Source organism: Orcinus orca, chromosome 10 (assembly GCF_937001465.1).
Source record: "Orcinus orca chromosome 10, mOrcOrc1.1, whole genome shotgun sequence".
In the NCBI taxonomy this organism is placed as follows: domain Eukaryota; kingdom Metazoa; phylum Chordata; class Mammalia; order Artiodactyla; family Delphinidae; genus Orcinus; species Orcinus orca.
The window spans coordinates 48,361,769-48,381,799 of record NC_064568.1 but is presented as its reverse complement, the minus strand read 5'-3'; the positions used below and the strand labels follow the sequence as shown (position 1 = coordinate 48,381,799).

The 20,031-nt window shown below is 37.9% G+C and overlaps 1 protein-coding gene and 1 pseudogene across 7 annotated transcripts in view; both read left to right on the top strand.

Moving 5' to 3' along the window:
* The window catches only part of GOLGA4 (golgin A4), a 105,139-nt gene that overhangs the window by 24,087 nt on the left and 61,021 nt on the right, over positions 1-20,031 (top strand). For 4 of the 7 annotated variants that reach the window (XR_007479674.1, XR_007479673.1, XM_049715837.1 and 1 more), the window contains exons 3-7: positions 2,011-2,109; positions 6,100-6,165; positions 14,875-15,189; positions 18,804-18,851; positions 19,937-19,993. Coding sequence is in view for 3 of the 7 variants with exons in the window: in XM_049715837.1 (XP_049571794.1) it covers positions 2,011-2,109; positions 6,100-6,165; positions 14,875-15,189; positions 18,804-18,851; positions 19,937-19,993 (585 nt within the window). In the remaining 4 variants the exon portion in view is untranslated. The remainder of the gene's footprint in view (positions 1-2,010; positions 2,110-6,099; positions 6,166-14,874; positions 15,190-18,803; positions 18,852-19,936; positions 19,994-20,031) is intronic. The other 3 variants (XR_007479676.1, XM_049715838.1, XR_007479675.1) reach the window with 2 other exon arrangements.
* LOC117195876 (ATP synthase F(0) complex subunit C2, mitochondrial-like) lies at positions 15,198-18,781 on the top strand (annotated as a pseudogene).

Genomic DNA, 20,031 nt, shown 5'->3' with positions numbered 1-20,031 from the left:
TTGGACATAGTTTGCTTTTTTACTTGGGCTATGGCATGGAATGTAAATCGTTGTTTGGTAGCACTTTCTTTTGAAATGTTTGGTCAGCATGTGTTTCTGTACTGGTTTCTATACAGCTTTTGTGTTTTTCTCTTAAAATTCCAAATCTACTTTTTTTTAAAAAAATAGATTTATTTATTTAATTTATTTTTATTTTTGGCTGTGTTGGGTCTTCGTTGCTGCGCGCAGGCTTTCTCTAGTTGCGGTGAGTGGGGGCTACTCTTTGTTGCAGTGTGCGGGCTCCTCATTGTGGTGGTTTCTCTTGTTGTGGAGCATGGGCTCTAGGCATGCGGGCTTCAGTAATGTGGCGCTTGGGCTCAGTAGTTTTGACTCGCAAGCTCTAGAGCGCAGGCTCAGTAATTGTGGCACACAGGCTTAGTTGCTCCGTGGCATGTGGGATCTTCCTGGACCAGGGCTCGAACCCGTGTCCCCTGCATTGACAGGCAGATTCTTAACCACTGCGCCATGAGGGAAGCCCCAAATCTACTCTTAACTGTGAAATTTTAAATTATTTTCTTATGTGATATGAAGAGTGACTTCATTTCAAAAATTAACTTTGGAAGCCTAAGAAGAGTGAATTTGTATAGCATTTAACTTAAGATAACATCCACTCAAAAGATGACCTTTCTGAGTTTCTGGGAGAGTAAGATTTTCAGCAGGAGTGGAAACTATATGATACCCTAGAGCTAAACAGGCATCTAGTGTATTTTAGTATACTACTGACACTAAATTTTAGGGTTTAGTGTAAGATCAATTCTTGAATCCTACCCAAAGAGTACCAGTTATTAACATAACCAAAAAAGACTTTAAAAAAAAATTTGTCTCATCTGTAAGGTGACCTCTAATGTAGGACCAGATGAAGAGTTAGTGACGGCTCTAGTCATCCATAACTCTAGAGCACTGAGATGAAAAGTGTAAGTTTTTAAACTTTTGCAGACATTTATTTTATGACATAATTCTTCATTATATATTATATAATAACATACATTAACTGCTAAGTTAATGTTTCAAAACTTTTGTTTTTTAAAGTTTTTATTTTGAAATAATCAGATTCATGAGAGGTTAAAAAATTTCTTTTTAGGGAGGCTCTGTGTACCCTTTATCCAGTTTCTCCCAAAGGTAACATCTTATATAACTGTAGTACCCTATCAAAACAAGGAAATTGACATTGGTAACCTCTGTGACATCCACAGAGCTTATTCAAATTTCACCTGTTTTATGTGTGTGTGTGTGTGTGTGTGTGTAGTTTTATGCAGTTTTATTACATATGTATGTTTGTGTAACCCCCACCATGAAAAAGTTCATTTTAATTATAATTTCTTATACATCTAATTCATGATAGCTAGTATTTTGGTGTATAGTATACAGTTTCTGAAAGAAAATTGAAGCTCAGAAGAGAATATATATCAAAAGACCTAGTATAATAGAATTTATCCTTAAAACTTATTATAAATTTGTTTCAAAAGTTTCTTCTGTGTGTATTGGAGAAAACTGTATTTGTATATAAGTAGAAATAAATGATTATTTAAAGTTTTATGTGTTTATACTCCCCATAAATTTCCATGCTGTCTTTTTGAATATATAAAAATGAGTGGCTCAATATTTGTTATACTAAGGCTTTGTGTTCTTTACCATGTATTGTTCTTACTGGTATAGGCTCTCATACTGAATTGCCAGATGTGCTGTGTGCTGTGGTGCCTGTTGCATATATCATTTGTATGCCAATAAGCAAGTTGTTTAAAGTTGAGTTTTGAGATCCAAAACAGCTCACCTCATCTCCCTTCCTGACCTTTCCCAGCAACTTACTATTTCTATGGGTGGAGTGATGGGTGGCAGCAGTAGTGGTAGCACAAGGCCATTATAGCGTTGTGTGTGCTGTGCGGTGAGAACACTTTGCAACATTCCCTTATGATTTGTCTTTCATCCTTTGTTTTATTTTTATACCTCTGCTCATTACACTGAATGAGACAGCTCCTAGCCGGGATGATAGCAGAGCCTGCTTTTCTCTCTGAGTATACTATCTTTGCTTTGGATTCCTCCAAGCAGCCTAAAACCCAGACTGACGGTGTGGTGAGTCCTTCCACCGCTTTCTGCATTCCCTTTGTGGGGAAGCAAAGTAATTTGGTAATTCTAGAAGCACATCTCATGTTGCTTGTCACTTAACCATCTCTCAAAGCATCTTCAGTGCCCTGTTGCTAACCTCCCTCTAAAAAAATCAGAGAGTAAATTGCTGAATTCTGATGGCTGGTGTGTTTTTTGCTAGCTTTTTAACAGCAACAGAATAACACTGTTTTCCTTAATGTAGTGACGAATACTTTCACTTGGTCTAAACGCTTAAGTTTTCTCCCTAGGGAATGTTTGCTCATTAACTAAAAGAGGTATGCATTGCTAGGAATCTCTGTTGGTAGGAGGCCAAGAATATTTTGAGACTTGACTCACATTTTTAGGAAAGAAAAATGCATTTTATGTAAATCCATAATTAAACAACATTGAGTAGGCAGGTGGAGTCTACTGTAACAAGTAATTGCATCTTATTTGGGGAGAGTACCAGTTTTCTGTGTATTAAACATTTGAAAGGAAATAGTTACCTGTTTGTTTTTCAACTGAGTGAATTCATACAATTTTGAATCTTGTATATATTGATAATTTCACTTGGGGAAAGTAGACTTACTTCATAAAGTATCTGAGTTCTTAATTTAGCAAATTAAAACTTAGGGATGTTTGATTGCCTAGTAAGGATGCTTTTGTTGTTAGAATGGACACCGACTGAAATGGGATTGGGGTTTTTTTAAACAGTGAGAATTGGTTTAATTTATTAAGTGGCTAGTAATGAAGTTAGAACACTTCTGTATTTATCCATGCAGCCAGTAAAGACTTGGTCTGCATATGGCCAGTATCAGTCTTATATTACATTCTAAACTTGGTTTTAGAAAAGGAAGCAGCTCAGAGTTCTCATAATGCCTTAGCTTGGCTCTCAGGTATAGTGGTCTCTAACACCTCACTGTTTTCAATACTGGTTTGAGAGGGAGACAGGAGTCCCAGTTAGAGATAACTTACCAACTTATTTTAAAAACATAAAAGGATATTACACTTCATGTAGTAGTAATAGAGCCTTAAAAAACCACAACAAAAAAGAGCTTCTCTCAGGCTCACTTCCGTTAGAACATAAAATGATTTATATTGAGTGCCTATCCTACTGTGACAAATGCTAATAATTTTAGAATGGAGGCTTTAGAACTATTTAAAATAATTTAAGTAGGCTGAAAGTCTGCATTAATCTTATTTAAATTTTGTTTTGTTCAGATAAAAACTTATTTCTCCTCACATAAAACCATAGCGTAACCTATAGTAGAATAAAAATTTAGTGAGCGTCTAATTCATTATTTTATTTCACCAATTGCTGACTTTTCCTTAATTCAGTTTTTGGAAAAATGCCTCTCTTTACCCCAAATTGTAAAAGTTGCTGTATCCTTAGTGCTCGGTAGTCAAAAGTAGTTGTTGAAAGACTGAACAAAACGTAATTGAAGGGAATTCCCTGGCAGTCCAGTGGTTAGGACTCAGCGCTTTCACTGCTGTGGGCACGGGGTTCGGTCCCTGGTCGGGGAACTAAGATCACGTGAGCCACGCAGTGTGGCCGAAAATTAAAAACAAACAAACAAAAAACAAAAAAACAAAACACACATACACAAAACACCATAATTGAAGACAAATCTGGCAGGGAACCTGTGTGTGCTTTTAAGTTAAATGCACTTTAGAAACGTTTTCCTGTTATCTAAGAATTGCCTCCAGGGTAAAGTGTTGGTGACTGAGTAGTGACATGTGTTGAGCTAGTTCTTTAGGCTTCTTTCTTGGGGGAGACCTTCAGAAGTCTCCTTACACTGAAGGAAGTAACTGTATAAAGATTTAACAAGCAATTACTGAGCCTCTACTACAGTCAGGCAAAATGTAGGGTTCCTGCCCTCCGAGCGTTTATAGTTTAGTATGGAGACAAAGATGTCAGAATACACTTAACAATGCGAAGGAATTAAGTCTTCATAGAAGAAAATACAGGCATAGGAAATGTGTTAGCCCCTCTGGCCAGCCATATGAAGCTTCACAAAATAAGGGGCATTTGAAAGTTGAAAGACAAATAAGAATTTGCTGGGCAGAAATGGAGAAGGCATTACAGGTAGTGATAAAATCTATAATTTTGTTTCTAGAGATTCTTAACTTAGATTTACATGGTAACAGAGGCCAATACTTTCCTTAGCTGTCTTGCATTTATTTAGGTATATAGTATAACAAGTAAATTGAAATATAGATGCAGAGATGAAAAGTTTTAAGATGTTATGCTGTTTGTTTGGTAGGGTGATATTTCAGACAATTGTAGAATAGCTTTTTTTGTATGGACCACAATCATGTGTCAAGTAATTTACTTAAAATAGAATATGGACTTTCTTGCCACTCTTCTTCCTAACCTAAATATTTTATGGAGCCCTTTCATTTGCTTTCTCCATAATTTAACAGTAACTTACTTTTCGGTATACTGCGTGGCAGAGAGACTTGCTGATTTCTCTGAAGTATGTTTTTTTATTTTATAGTGTGTAGTGTAGGATATTTTTAGGGCTGGAAAGCATTAATTATGATGCTACACAAATAATATGCCATGTATACGACTTCTAATTCTTTGAAATGGCAGAGAGCAGGAAGATAAAAGTTAATTCCTATGTTTCCCCAACCGTTCTCCCCTATTTAACTTTAAGGAAGTGTCTTGGACTGATAAAATTTGATAACTCTTTATGTCAGAGGGAGAAGGTATTTAAACTTTTATGAGGAAAAAATTCAAATGTATTGCAAGAGTGAAAATAGTAATGAGTCACATAAGATTTCTTCCCCCTTCCCCAGTATCCATTATCCAGTGTCAACAATTAATAAGTCATGGCCATCTTATTACCATCCCCCCATACCTCCCTAACCACACCACTCCCACCCTCCCCACACATGCAGATACCCTCTGCCCATTCCTGTGGGATTATTTGAAGCAAATTTCAGATATCTAAGTATTTTGGTATATATTTCTAAAAGATAAAGACTAAAAATATATAACCACAATACATTTATCACACCTAAAATTATTTCTTAGTATCAAATACCTAATGAGAGTTCAAAAATTTGAGAACACTTTTGCAAAGCTGAGTGCCTTCTCCACTTGTATTTAAGAATAAGAAGAGTCATACATTTGACCCTTTCTTGGTTAGCCCTAGAGTTGCAGGGGAAATGTACTTTCAAGTTACTGAAACATAGTGGCTAGTATTTCGTTGAATGCTTTTGTTTAAAACATGGAAGTTATTTTATCATGAGCTGCTTCTATAGCTTTAATTTTAGTTAGACACTTAGTATATTATGAATGCAATGTAGAATTTTGAATCTCGAAGAATATCATCCATTATGGAACTCATGCCGGTATGATATAGTCAGTAGAATGTTGTGTAACTTGGAGCATTTGTCATACCAACAAAAGAAAACAAAAAGCTTTCATATGTAGAAGAAATTATTTTTAATTATAAGTTTTTCTGAAAATTGTCATAACAATTTCATTTAGACTGCTGGCTTCAAATGAATGAGGCATTTCCATTTCTTGTTGCCAAGATATTTTTCAGAGCTTAGCCCAAATAACTTTAAATATTATTTTACTGTAAGGAACAATTGACGTTACTTTTTCTGGATAGTTTTCTACTTGAATGAGTTTTGCTAATTGAATCCCTGATGTTAACTTCATATTGAGGTTAAAGCTGGGGAGATTGTAATGGGGAGAGATATGTGATTAGCTTGAAATAAATTTGGCTGCATACTAATCTTTGCTATTTGGTTACAGATATTATAGCAAAATGAATTTTCTAAAATACTTACCATACTAGTTTTGCCTTGCATGAAAAATTCTAATAAGTGAACAATTACTAATTTTGTTTAACAGATAAATGTATCTAATAGGTTTTGGTACTTGGCCTTTCTTTGTTCTTAACAGTTTTAAAATTTTAGTTTTCTGATCCTTTCTTTACAATGTTTCTTTCTTTTTCTTAGAATGCATCTATCCAAGCTATGAAATCTCCCGACAGTGTTAATGGAAGTGAACCCACAACTCCTCAGGTCCGTTATTAATGTTATTTAAAAGAAATAGCAAGTCATTTCAGGATGTCAGTCAATCAGTATTATTAGCATTTGACTTTACATTGAAACAGTGATGTCTGAACATTGATACAATGTCTATGGTAAATCCAGGTTTGTTGATGGTTTCTTGGAAAAAGTTTAAAATGAAAGCAATACATGTATATATATACCAGTCATGTAAGATTCCATTATTACTCATTTAAAAAACTAATGGCACTGAAGAGAAAACTTCGGGAAAAAAGACTGATTTTATAGTAAAAGATTATGGAGTAAGTAATTTTGAAAGACATGTTGAGTTACATATTCTAGAAGGGAGATGTGAAGAAAATGGGATTTCTTTTAAAGTTTGTTCTAATGCAGAATATCTTACTACTAGAGAATTTAGTTTATCTTTGATTTTAAAAAGTTATTTTGAGAGTGGGGCTCATGTAACTTTCTTTTGACTCCTTCCAAAAAAGAAAGAAATTCATTTAAAAAAATCTTAATGATAGCAGTGTCTGAGATGAACATTTCTTTTCTTTGGCTTTAGTGATTATTATTATCATTAACCTGGCTGTTCTCAACAGTTGCTGTGTAGAGCAATAACATTTCTGATTCTGTGAACCTGGAGCAGGAACATGGGCAATTTCTGAACTAAATCATGTAGATTAAACATTCTAAAGTATTGTCTAACTTTCCAAACTCCATGAAAAGGTTACCTGTGAGCTGAGAGTCTCATTCTTTTCAGGGAGGCTGGTCAGGCTCTGGGCATAGTCCACGTCCCTGGCCTTTGAGCAGCATCCCCTAAGTCCTCTACAGATAAATCATTTTCTATTAGTGCCTTGAGGTAGGGGTAAAATATTGGGAGGCACCAATTTAAATGGTACTGGACAGATCCAGTGATCTTGAAGGAATATTAATTAGAATTAATTAGATAACCAGCTTTATGATCAAATTCAGGAGAGATTTAAGTTTAATTAAGGTGAAGAATGAACATGGGTGATATTCAGGAAGTTAATTGTGTTTGTTGAGTTTACTGTGTGTCAGGCATTGTTAAGCATTTTATGTATATGATCTCATTTAATTCTCATAACAAGGAGACACCTTCACTCAGAGACTGTTTTTTACTTTTATACAAATTTCTGACAAGTTGGTTGTTGGTTGTTGTTAGCAAATTAGGAACAGGGGGTATCCCCAAAGTGGGTAGAATGCTTACTGTGGTTGGGCAGCAGGAAATCAGAGTTGACACCAAGGTAGAAGAGATGGTGAAAAGCAAGCCCAAGAGTTTATAAAGTGTAGCTGCCTGTGACCCCCTTACTACTGGGTAGAACATCCTCTGTAAACCAATAGAGTTTGGCACACAATGTAATGATTGTGGTGGGGATGTCATTAAAAAGGGTTACTCACTGTCTTTATTTAAGAAGGCAGAAAAGTGCAGTATACCTATCTCAGAAAAATTTCTGTTAAATAGTTAACTCTTAAATTGTTTAATGCAGCACATAAAATTCAGCTAATCAAAATGATTATTCATTCATTTCCAAAGGAATGCAGGTAGTTGACAGTTTACCTCAAACAGACTTACAAAACTCAGATATTTGAAAATAGTGTATACCACCATGTAATAGAGAAAAATATATTTTGCAAAACAGGTATGTATGAGCATTCATCCTTATCTGAGAAGCTGTGAAATAGTTTGATTGGATCATAGTTTTAGTGTTTTAGCAGTTTAGGATGAATCTAGGATCTAGTATTACCCTCTTATTGTATAGATGCTCTATCAGGCATGAAACTTTAAATTATTTGCCCAAAGACCAGTGGCTAGTTATTGATAGTGGGATTATCATAGATAGACAAAAACATTAGTCTACCCCACTATAATTTTTTGCCATGTATTGCCTCATTTAAGTTTATATGCTGTTAAAACAAAATGAGAATAAACTAGTGGTTGCCGGAGCTGAGGAGGGTGGGGAGGATGGCGATATAGGTGAAGGGGATTGAGAGGTACAAACTTCCAGCTATAAAATAAATAAGTTACAGGGATGTAATGTACAGCACAGGGAACATAGTCAGTAATATTGTAATAACTTTGGTGTGTAATCTATAAAAATATCAAATTACTATGTTTTATGCCTGAAATGAACATAACATTGTAAGTCAACTATACTTCAGTAAAAACAATAAAAAGTAACAACAGAATTTTGTTAAATTGAATAGAGCAAATCATAGGGATTTAAATGATCATTCTCATATGCTATTATTTTTTTTTAACTATAGGAAAAAGTCTGGTTTTGAAAATCATTTATGATTTTTTTTTAAAAGCAAGTCAACCTCTGTCAATTTTTTAAATGTATTTATTTATTTTAATTTTTGGCTGCTTCGGGTCTTAGTTGTGGCACGCAGACTTCTCTCTAGTTGTGGCGTGTGGGTTTTTTCTCTCTCTAGTTGTGGCACGTGGGCTCCAGAGCACGTGGGCTCTGTAGTTTGTGGCACATGGACTGTCTCCTTGAGGCACACGAGCTCAGTAGTTGTGGCACGCGAGCTTAGTTGCCCCGCGGCATGTAGGATCTTACTTCCCCGACCAGGGATCAAACCTGCATCTCCTGCATTGGGAGGTGGATTCTTTACCACTGGACCACCAGGGAACTCCCTATGAATTTTTTAAAAAAGAGAAATTATAGTAGTGTAATTAAATTTTGAAATTTCTGTTGCCATTTTTTGAATACTGCTTTTAATTTTATTTTCAACAGTTATGAAAAATTTCAATCATACAGAAAAGTGGAAAGAACTTTATAAAGTGAACATGTATATACCTACCACCTAGATTCTATCATTGATATTTTACTTTTCTTTTCTTTTTTCTTTTTTTTTGGCTGCACTGCACGGCACATGGAACTTCCCTGACCAGGGATTGAACCCATGCCCCCTGCAGTGGAAGCTCAGAGTCTTAACCACTAGGGACCACCAGGGAAGTCCTGTACTTTTTTTTTTTTAATCACAAATCTGTCCATATATTCCTTCCTCTATTCGTCCCTCAATCCATTTTATTTTTCTGATGCCTTTCAGAGTAAGTCGCAGGCCACAGTACTAATGTTTTAGTATGTATATCATTATCTAGCGTTCAGTGTTTGTAATTTCTATTTTGAAGTGAATTTTATATAAAATGAAATATACAAACCTCAAATGTACATTGACTGATTTGTACATCGATACATACATTTGACAAATGTATGTGCCAAACCCATGCACAGGTTATAGAAGATTATCAACACACCAGAAAGTTCCCTTATGGTCTTCCCTCTGAGAGGCAACGTGTTGTAATTTTTTTCCACCATACAACACGTTAGTTTTGCTTATTTTAGAACTTTATATAAGTGACCTTATAAGTATGTGCTCTTTTATGGAAGACTTCTTTCACTCAGCATTATGTTTGTGAAATTTCATCCATGTTGTGGTTATCAGTAGTTTGTTCCTTTCTATTGCTGTGTAGGATTCGTTTGAATGAATATTCTGCAGTTATTTACCTATTGATGGACACCTGGGCTGTTTCCAGTTTTCTGCTATTACGAATAAAACTATCATGAATGTTATTGTAGAAATCCTGTGGATGTATGTTTTCATTTTTTTCTTCTTGAGTGTTATTGATTATGTATTAATGCTTTTTGATGATTCTAGAATAAGATATACTATATGTAAAAAGTGATACATATCATTTTGATCGAGCATTGAGTATTTAAAGATCTCCCATTAGATCATCATTAGCATATCGCCAGGTTAAGGTTCAGATGAACAAATGTGTAATAACTACCTACTTCGTGGAAAGCACTGAGGCAAGACTACAGAGATAGAGAATATGAATTCTGTTCTAAAAGAGCATAAAGTCTGGGATGAGGGTGTGTGTGGCAGATATAATGATAAGAAAATGTATTTAGTGCTTCCTGCATATGAGGCACTATTTTAAATGCTTTTACTCATTTAATCCTCATAGCAGCCTACTAGAGTAGTGTTGATTTATAGATGAGGAAATTGAAACAAAGAGGTCCTAAAGCTAATAAATGGTAAAACTGGGATTCAAATCATGGAGTTTTGGTCAGAGTCTGAGTCTTAACCCCGGTGCTGTATTGTCTCTGTAGTTGTTCTAAGGCATAAACAATTCAGTTAGTTGTTATATCAGCAAGTAAGTAACTAATGGTGAGTCGGAATGCAGTATGTGCTCCAGTAGTGGTCCTGGTAAAGTGCTTAGGCCATTGAGAAGGGTTGTTTCTGATGGGTGAAATCTGAGGTTTCCTGGAAGAGCAGAAACTTGAACTCACTTTTGAAGGATGTCTGCGTTTCCATGCGCAGAGAAAGTTTGGGTGATAGTACAGAGGCACACAAGGATGCATTTATTCAGGGAACAGGAAGTTACCTGTTGGAACTCAAGTTTTTGTTACATGAAGGGGTGGTTTTACAGAGAAATGGGTCTTGGGAAGTGGGAACCTTGAGTATCAGCTGAGGATTTTGAACTTTATATTTAGTGGCAGTTCAGTTAGGAATTGGAATGAAATGATCTGAATTATGTTTTAGAAAGACAATCCTGCTGACCATGTGGCAGGGGCAGATTGGTAGGTAAGAGATTTGAGGCAAGAGAACAGAAGGCTGCTACAGATATCCAGCTGGTAGAGGATAAAAGTCTGACACTGTTGGGGAAATAAAAAGGAGGAATGCAAACAATGTAAAGTGGGGGAGACAGAAAGGAGCTAAAAGTAACTCTGGGTTCATTTATTTTCATTTATACATTTCTCCTTCTCTAACCCCCATCAGCTTTTTAAAAGATGAGTTATAAATCAGTGAATGTCTTTGGTACCAGAAACCTGACAATAGTTGGAGCCAATGGGAGTTTAGTTTTTCACATAGCAGAAGGGCTAGAGACAGTCAGTCATTAAGGACCCTTCTCCGTTTGGCTTCTTGTCCCCCCCTCCTTTACCTTCTCATCCTTCCCACTGCCTTTCAGCCTCACAGTTACAAGTTTGGCCTCCAGGAATTGCATCTCCATTGTTGACAGGACAAAAGGCATATATATTCCTTTTTATCAGGAAAATAATATCTCTCCTAGAAGGTTCCATCCATTTTTTTTTTTGGCCACACCACGCAGCTTGTGGGATCTTAGTTCCCCGACCAGGGATTGAACCCGGGCCCCAGCACTGAAAAGCACGGAATCCTAACCCCTGGACCACCAGGGAACTCCCGAAGGTTCCATCCTTTAGATTCCCACTTATAGTTTACATTATTGGCTGAACTTAGGCACAGGGTCCCCTCCTGGCTGAAACAGAGTCTGGGAAAAGCTAACTTAAAAAAATCCTTTAATTGAAATGTAATATCACAATGTAATAATGTATACAGAAAAGTATCATGTATTCCTTGTACAATTTACTGAATTTTCACAAACCAAACACAACTTTGTAACCAGCACCCAAAATCAAGAAACAGAAATTACCAGCACCCCAGAAGCCCTTGTGCTCCCTTCTGCTCTCACCTCCCCCTACCAGGGGTAACCACTATCCTGACTTCTAACTCTATAGATTAATTTTGCCTGTTTCTGACTTTATGTAAATGGAATCACTAGTGGTTATTCTTTTGTGTCTGGCTTCTTTTGCTTAATAACTCTGTTAGTGTTAGTGAGATTCATCTATATTCTTGCTTGTGGCTATAAATCTTTAATTCTCATTGCTGTCTAGTATTCTTTTAGTGAGCAGATGACAGTTGACTTACCCCATCTGTTATTGATAGGCATCAGCAGTGGTTTCAGGTTTGGCGCTATTTTAAACAGTGCTGCTATAAACTTTCTAGCGTATATCTTTTGTTGAACATATGTATACATTTCTATTGTGTATATACTTAGTAGTGAAATTGCTGGTCTGGAGAGTACGTGTGTGTTTAGTTTTAGTAAATACTGGTAGTTTTCTGAAATGGAGTGTTCCACATCCTCACCAATACTTGGAATTTTCCATAGTTTTAATTTTAGCTATCCTGGTGGATATGTAGTAGTACCTCATTATGGTTTTTATTTGTATTTGAGAAGGTGAATGTTTTAACCTGGCTGTATTGTCACCCTGCATGAAACTGGCATCTGGTGGAAAGGAAGAAGGGAGGATTGGATATCAGGTGGTAGATACTATTGATTGTTTAGCTCAAGCCAGTCATGATGCTAAGTGCTTCACATGTATTAATGTAGTACTCCTCACAAGTGCCCTACGAGGTGAGTGCTGTTGTTTTCCCCAATTAACTTATGAAGAAACAGAGGCACAGAGGGGCTGTGTAACTTGCCCAAGGTCATATTGCCGGAGACTTGAGCCCAAGAAGCCTGGCTGCAGAGCCTGTGCTCTTAGCTACTGCATCTTATAACCGGAAGAGTCTGCCACATAAGCTTGCGTATAACATTCTTATTTGTAAGTTTGTCTTTTGTTTTGTTTTAGTCTTCTTTCTTTAATAATAATGATAATTGTTAATGTTTATTGAGTATTTGCTGCATTGTAAGCAATTTGCATGTACATATTAACTCATTCAGTCCTTGTGGCATCCATATGAGGTGGGTGGTATTATTATTACCATCATTATTATTTTTATCACCCCCATTTTAGAGAGGGGGAAACAAGACTAGTGAGGTTAAGTAACTTGGTCGGTGTCATGAACATCGTGGTGGAGCTGGGATTTAAACTTAGGCAGCCTTACTCAGCAGCCCACGACTGAATCACAACACTCAAACTCCCAAGCAGGGCTTCCCTGGTGGCGCAGTGGTTGAGAGTCCGCCTGCCAATGCAAGGGACACAGGTTTGTGCCCCGGTCTGGGAAGATCCCACATGCCACGGAGCGACTGGGCCCCGTGAGCCATGGCTGCTGGGCCTGCGCGTCCGGAGCCTGTGCTCCACAACGGGAGAGGCCACAACAGTGATAGGCCCGCGTACCGCAAAAAACAAAAACAAAAACCTCCCAAGCAGAGTAGATGTGACAGTTACTCAGTTTATGAGCTTCTGCAAATACATGTCTTTGAAATTGTTCATTACCTCCTGGCTCACCCTAAAATAACAACTGTTTCTAGTGTTATTCAAACTTACCTCACTTGTTTGTCCTAAGGCAATTGTCTGTAAGAGCTGAAAAGCACTTTTTGCATGGGTCAGAAGCGGATGGTAATGGAATAGCGGTAAAATGGTTCTTCAAGTTTTTGAGCATGAAGGTCCCTCCTCTCCCTTAAGACTTTCTCTACCCCACCCCAGTATAAAGGTAAAACTTGCACATTATGAAAAAAAAAATTGGGAAGTACAGGAAAATAGAAAAATGAACATAAAAATCATCTAAAATCTTACCACCCAGACCCACTCACTCACTGTTAACTTTTGGTGTTTGTCCTTTAACAACCTGATTCTAAGGGTGTTTATGTAAACATGCATGCAAATTCATAAGTATATGTAACTGTGTTAAATCAAAATGAGTTCACAGTGTATGTGTTGTTTTATAACCTGAGTTTTCCCATTAATAGTATGTCCTGAACCTTGTTACATACATTGTGGTTTATATAATGTATCCTCTAGTGGTGAACATTTGGGTTGTTACCACTTTTCACTGTCATGAACGTCCTGTGATAAATCTGTGCATATGCAGGGGGTGGGCCCCTCTTACTCCCACCTTGCCAAATACTATTATTAAATCTCTAAAATCTATGAGTAAAGTATTCCTGGTCTGATTTTTTTTTCTTGTATATTAAAGAGAATCTTTTTGTTTTCCTGTAATCTTTGCCTATACATGACCTCAGTCTCCCCTGAGCATTTCATTCCTGGCATCTTTGAGACCTTGCAGTGACCCTATTGCACTAATGAGAATGAGTTTCTAGGAAACACCTGAAATACTGACTGCTGTCATGTGAACAAAAAAATGCAGCTTACAATAATGCAGGTTATTGAATTATATTATTTTCCATTGCTCTTGTTCAAAATAATACATCATTATTAATATTAATATTCTAATTAAGAGAACAGCTCTTGCTTATCACTGTTTCTAACATCAGATTTACTGATCCGTGTAGAGGGACTCTAGCTCAGACTTTTTAATGGTCCTCCATTACTTTTTTATGCTTATTTTTATTGCCGGTAGACAGTGGTAATTAGAGCAGAGTTAGATATCCCTAGTCAGCTCTGCCTGGCATTCTGTTATTGAGCAAAATGGGTTCACTAAACATTACCCTCTGCCCGAGAAGAGTAATGAGGAATCTGCGCAGGCCTTCATGCAGACTCCAGATGCAGCCACACACTTTACACTTCACAGTACATACCCACATTTTAGGCACTGGGTATATACTGGTGGTATAGATGACCACTGCCTCCAAGGGTCTTACAGTTTAGTGGACAGATCTCACAGCACACCTGTGAGGTTGGCTGGGAAAGTATGGCTTCCTTCTTTTTACAGATGTGCAAACTGAAGGGAAGTGACTTAGTGAAGGTCATTCCACTGCTCGGTGACAGACCTGGGACCTACACCCCAGTCCTCTGACTCTAGGTCCAGCGCCTTTTCACAAATAAAGAGGTGTCTCTTGTTTTTCAGAAAACAGTGTATTGTGTAAAATGTCAGGAATATAAATTAAATGTGTTAGCTTTCTATAGATTATTGCTGGTGATTAGGGAATTATAGAAGTCTAAATCTGTATTTTAACCCACATGTTCTGATGCGTTTTGGTTGCAGTCAGGTGACATGCAGTCTTTTGCACAGAAGCTCCAACTCCGGGTGCCTTCCGTTGAGTCTTTGTTTCGGAGTCCAATGAAGGAATCTCTATTCCGATCTTCCTCTAAAGAGTCTTTGGTACGAACGTCTTCTAGAGAGTCCCTGAATCGACTTGACCTGGACTCTTCTGCTGCCACCTTTGATCCACCCTCTGATATGGAGAGTGAGACCGAAGATTCACTAGGGAATTTAGACAGTCTCAGCAAAGAACATTTGATCCAGTGGTTGCGAAGAATGGAACGAAGGTTGAATGGCTACAAAGGAAAATGTTCTGAGGTAGGAGCATGACTTTTTTGTTGGTATGAAAAGTTCCTCCCCGTATTCTCTAATTCATATTACTCTCTGGCCTTTATGCCTGTCATTGGCTGAACTGTCAATTCCCTGGCTACGCTGGATACTGATGGGGGATAGTTTGTGGAAATATCTAATTAAAGACCTTCAGTGGTACTGAGGCCCTTTGACAATACTGTTAGTAAAATTTTAGAGCAGATTGTTGCCCGTAGCCTTTTGATTCTCACATTCTGTGCCCCTCTCTCCAGGGTTGCTTGGACACCCAGCTCAGAGTTCATTGTCTTTCCTCCTCACATCCCTTCCCTTGTTCATCTTTTAAGTGTTGTGGCTCCAAAATAACCTCTTCTGCCAACCAGATTCCATTATTTCTGACCCCAGATATGTGCACATTTGGTGCATTCTCATTGGACCTACATTTACAATTTGCCTCGAGTGAATCTTTTAACTGCTGGACCCCTTGACAATGTTTGGTCTAAGAGGAAGGAAGTGGTGCTGCTCCTTCGCTCCTTTCGTTCCTTTAGAAACATGGCGCCTTCCCTTTGGGCTGATTGTATTAGTTGCCCTCGCTGTCCTGTGCAGTTAAAATGTTCTTTCTCCGGAAAGCCTTTCTGGACAAAGTTGCCCGTGGCTTCCTTTCTTAAAAAAACAAAAACCAAAAAAACCCCATGGGCTTCTCTGGTGGCGCAGTGGTTAACAATCCTCCTGCCAGTGCAGGGGATGGTTGTTTGAGCCCTGGTCCGGGAAGATCCCACGTGCCGCGGAGCAGCTGGGCCCGTGCACCACAGCTACTGAGCCTATGCTCTAGAGCCTGCAAGCCACAACTACTGAGCTCAAGTGCTACAACTACTGAAGCCCGCATGCCTAGAGCCCGTGCTCCACAACCAGAGAAGCCACCGCAATGAGAAGCCCGCGCACCGCAACGAAGAGTAGCCCCCACTCGCTGCAACTAGAGAAAGCCCGAGCACAGCAACGAAGACCCAACAGCCAGAAATAAATAAAATTTTAAAAAAAAACCCGTCATGTTTTATTGTCTTAATGCTGATAAATCAGCATTGTAGTTAATTTTAATTAATGAATAATAAAGTTCAAGGTTAGAGTATAAAGTTAGCTATTAGTTCAATTTCCAATTTGGCTGTAATATGGGTAGTTTTACCCTGCAGCCAAAAACAACCAAGAAAACTCCTAGATGAAATATATAAAATATCTTTTTAAAAGTACAAAGTGCTCCCCTCTTTGTCTTCTCTGCACTGGGGCCAGCTCTCCTGCCGTGGTCTCTCATCTGAAAACGTACGCTTGTGCCAAGTTCGTCTCCACCTCCTCCTTGATCAAGAGAACCTCTGCACTACTGAGCTGATCGCTGTCTACAGTGATGCTGAAACAATAGGAGACACTGACAGATGAGAGCCACAGCAGCTTGGCAGCCCCGAGTCCCCTGACCACCTTACTTATTCCTAGCCACACCTTCCAAACCAGTGCCATTTCAAGGGACATTGACACGGAAACCAAATTCACTGGAGCTGGGGCTGCCACAGTAGGGGTGGCTGGCTCTGGGGCTGGAATTGGGACTGTGTTTGGTAGCCTCATCATTGGTTATGCCAGGAACCCTTCTCTGAAGCAACAGCTCTTCTTCTGCGCCATTCTGGGCTTCTGCACTCTCGGTAGCCATGGGGCTCTTTTGCCTGATGTTGGCCTTTCTCATCCTCTTCGCCATGTGAAGGAGCCGTCTCCACCTCCCATAGTTCTTTCTTTCGTGTCTCGTCTGCCCTGTATGTTCCTTTTCCTGTACCTCCCCATTTTTTTTTTGGCTCAGTGTTTGACAGAGGGAAGACAAATGAATACTGTACTAATAAGAAAAAAAAAAGTACAAAGTGCTGACAAAATAGGAAAGAATTATTAGGTTAAAATCTGTTGGCTAGCTGGAACCCAGAGATGTACACAGGGCATTAAGGCCATGTATCTCATAAGGCACATGTGGAATCAGGCAACTTTTTTCTTTAAATTTTTAAAAAAAATTTTATCTTTTATTTCTGTCAAAGTTAATAATGGTCCTGAATTTGTTTGTTTAGATTTATGTTATTTTCACTAACCCATGGCTTTTAAGTTTGAAGCTTGGGCAGCTGTATAGTTAGTATTTAAATGTACAAGACACTATGCATTTTATGTTTATGGTGCCATTAAATTTTGCGCCATCTCTGTGAAGTAGCTATTTATTAGCTCTGTTTTGCAGAGTAGAGATTAAGGGCTCATAGAGAGTTACTCATAGAGATTAAGTAACTTGCTTATAGTCACACAGGTAGCAGTTGACAGACTCTGCATTGATTCTAGGTCTTTCTGGTTGTTTCCGCTATTCTGTACTACCTCAGGTAAAGCTGTGCGGCATTTTAGGGATGGAAAGAGCCCATCGTCTTTGTCTCCACCTTTCCTTGCTACTGTAGGTACCTAGGATGGTAGTGCTGTAAGTGCCATCTGATTGTTGTGTTACTCTTCCACTCCCACTCCTCCCCCCACCCCTCACCCCCACCTTGAGTACCGGTTTCCTAACTGGTCTTAAGTAATAAGAAGGGGAGATCCTGGTTTAAGGCCGAATTTTGGTTTTTTACATCCTTATCCCTATCACTGGACTCGCCTTCCATTGCTGCCTGCCTCTTGACTCAAGACATCAGTAGACACATTCGAGGGCACACAGCAGCCTTCCAAGGAAAATGGCAAGGCCAGAATCGGGCGTGCTTTCTCCTGAAGCTGCAACCTGTCTCTTTAGAGCCCACTAGCATCTCTAAAGTGGGTCCAAATAATGCGGTGGAGCCATGTGCTTAGCCTTCCGATGAGAAATGCTATATAATTTATAGGTGTAAAGGTTTATTACTCTGTAATTTTATCAAGTTTTGCTAGAATGTTTAAATATCATTTTTAGGTTAAATGGTTAAATATCTCTTTAGGACCTGACATAGCAGTTTTCCTCTGTTGGTTGTGAGTTGCTTCCCTCAGATTTTCATAGAGCCACAGCCACAGGTCCTACACCAGAGAAACTTTTAGAGATCAGTTACATGGTCTATTACGGCCCAAAGCAAAAAATCACCTGAGGAGCTAGTCAAAACACACATTGTTGCCTCCGCCCTCCCTCTGCTTCTCATTCAGTTAGTTTGGGGTGGGGCCCAAGAATTTCTGTTTCTAGCAGGCTCCCAGGTGATGCTTTTGCTAATGGTGTTGATCTGTGACCACAGTTTGAGTAACCTTTAAGCAAGTTGTCTCTAATCCCCACCTATAAGTTAGGTACTGAAATTTAAAGAGGTGTGTGTGTGTGTGTGTGTGTGTGTGTGTGTGTGTGTGTGTGTGTGTGTGTGTGTGTGTGTAAGGTGAAATCAAATGGAGATTTAATATCTTTCTTTATAGAGTCATTACATTTTATATTTTAGAAATACATTTCCTGTGTTATTTAGTTTCAACTGCATATACATCTAATTAGTTTGAATTGTCTATAAAAGGATTGCTTTGATTTATTTTCTGTCTTTCATAATGAGATGTTTTAGCAGAGTTTAGAATAATTAATTGCATTTATGTAGGAATGACTGATGTTATTAGTGACTTTTTCTTTATTTTAGCTTGTTACAGCTTATCAGACTCTTCAGAGAGAGAAGAAAAAGCTACAAGTAAGTGATTTGTTGGCTGTTATATTGATTCATATATAATTTTAAAAATAGAAAAGATCTTTTAATAAGATAGTTCTAACACTCACTTTTAATAATTCTTCATATGACCAAAGTATTTCAGCTGTTTTACCATTGGGGATTTTGATAAAGAGAATGATTGAGAAATCTCAGATATTTAACCTCTGGTAGGGATGGGCTTCCTTGAGTTCTGGATCCCTGCAGTGTGTAAGAGGTTTGGATTTAAGGCATGTTTGCCTCTTTCAAGCATCATTCCTGGTGTACCACTGTGCAGGGTGCATCTTTGTTTTAGTGGTAAAGAGACGTACAACTTCGAAGCTTTCCCTTCTACTTTTTAAATACCTGCAGAGATCTCTGTTTCTTATTATATCAGGGTCCAAAAATAAGCATCCTCTCTATTTCCTGAGGCTGCTGCTTATAAAGCCCTTGGTTAAGTGTGTGGAGATAAGAAGGTATTATAGCTCTTCTGGTGACTGAAGACACTAATTATAGAACCAGGAAGTTATTTGTAAAGTGAGATTTGGTAAAATTAATTTCCCCGTGTACATTATTTTAAAATACCGAATCTGCCATAAATATTAGTCTCCTTTGAGTACGACATTAAATTTTCTGGCTTTGGTCTGGAATATAATCAACTGAGAATGATAACACCAGTTACTTGTTGCTGATTCAGTGTTCTAATTGTCCATAACAAGTGTGAAAATTAGATTATTACAAATAAAGTTTTTAGTTTAATATTTTCTTAGACATGTGGTCTATAGAAATTGGGGGTAGTTCTCATTTAATCCATTGTACTATTAATATTCCATAAATTCATTCTCAAAAGGTCATTTTATTCCTAAATTCTGTGAGTACCTTGCTTGTGTTTCTATGAATTATCTTATGGATTTTTATTTCGAGATTACATAATTCTACCACTAGGTGGCAGTAGAGAGTTTGGGTTGCATAGTTGCAAAAGTAAAGGGTGTTGGAGATAAAATTCAATGATTTGTGATCTTTTGAACTTGCTTTTCACTACTATGTCATGCGGTTGTTTGAACCAGCTTCTTTTTCCTTTCAAATTAAAGGGTATATTAAGTCAGAGTCAGGATAAAGCACTTCGGAGGATTGGAGAGTTAAGAGAGGTAAGTTGTGACTAGTACTTTGAGAAGAGTAACTAAAT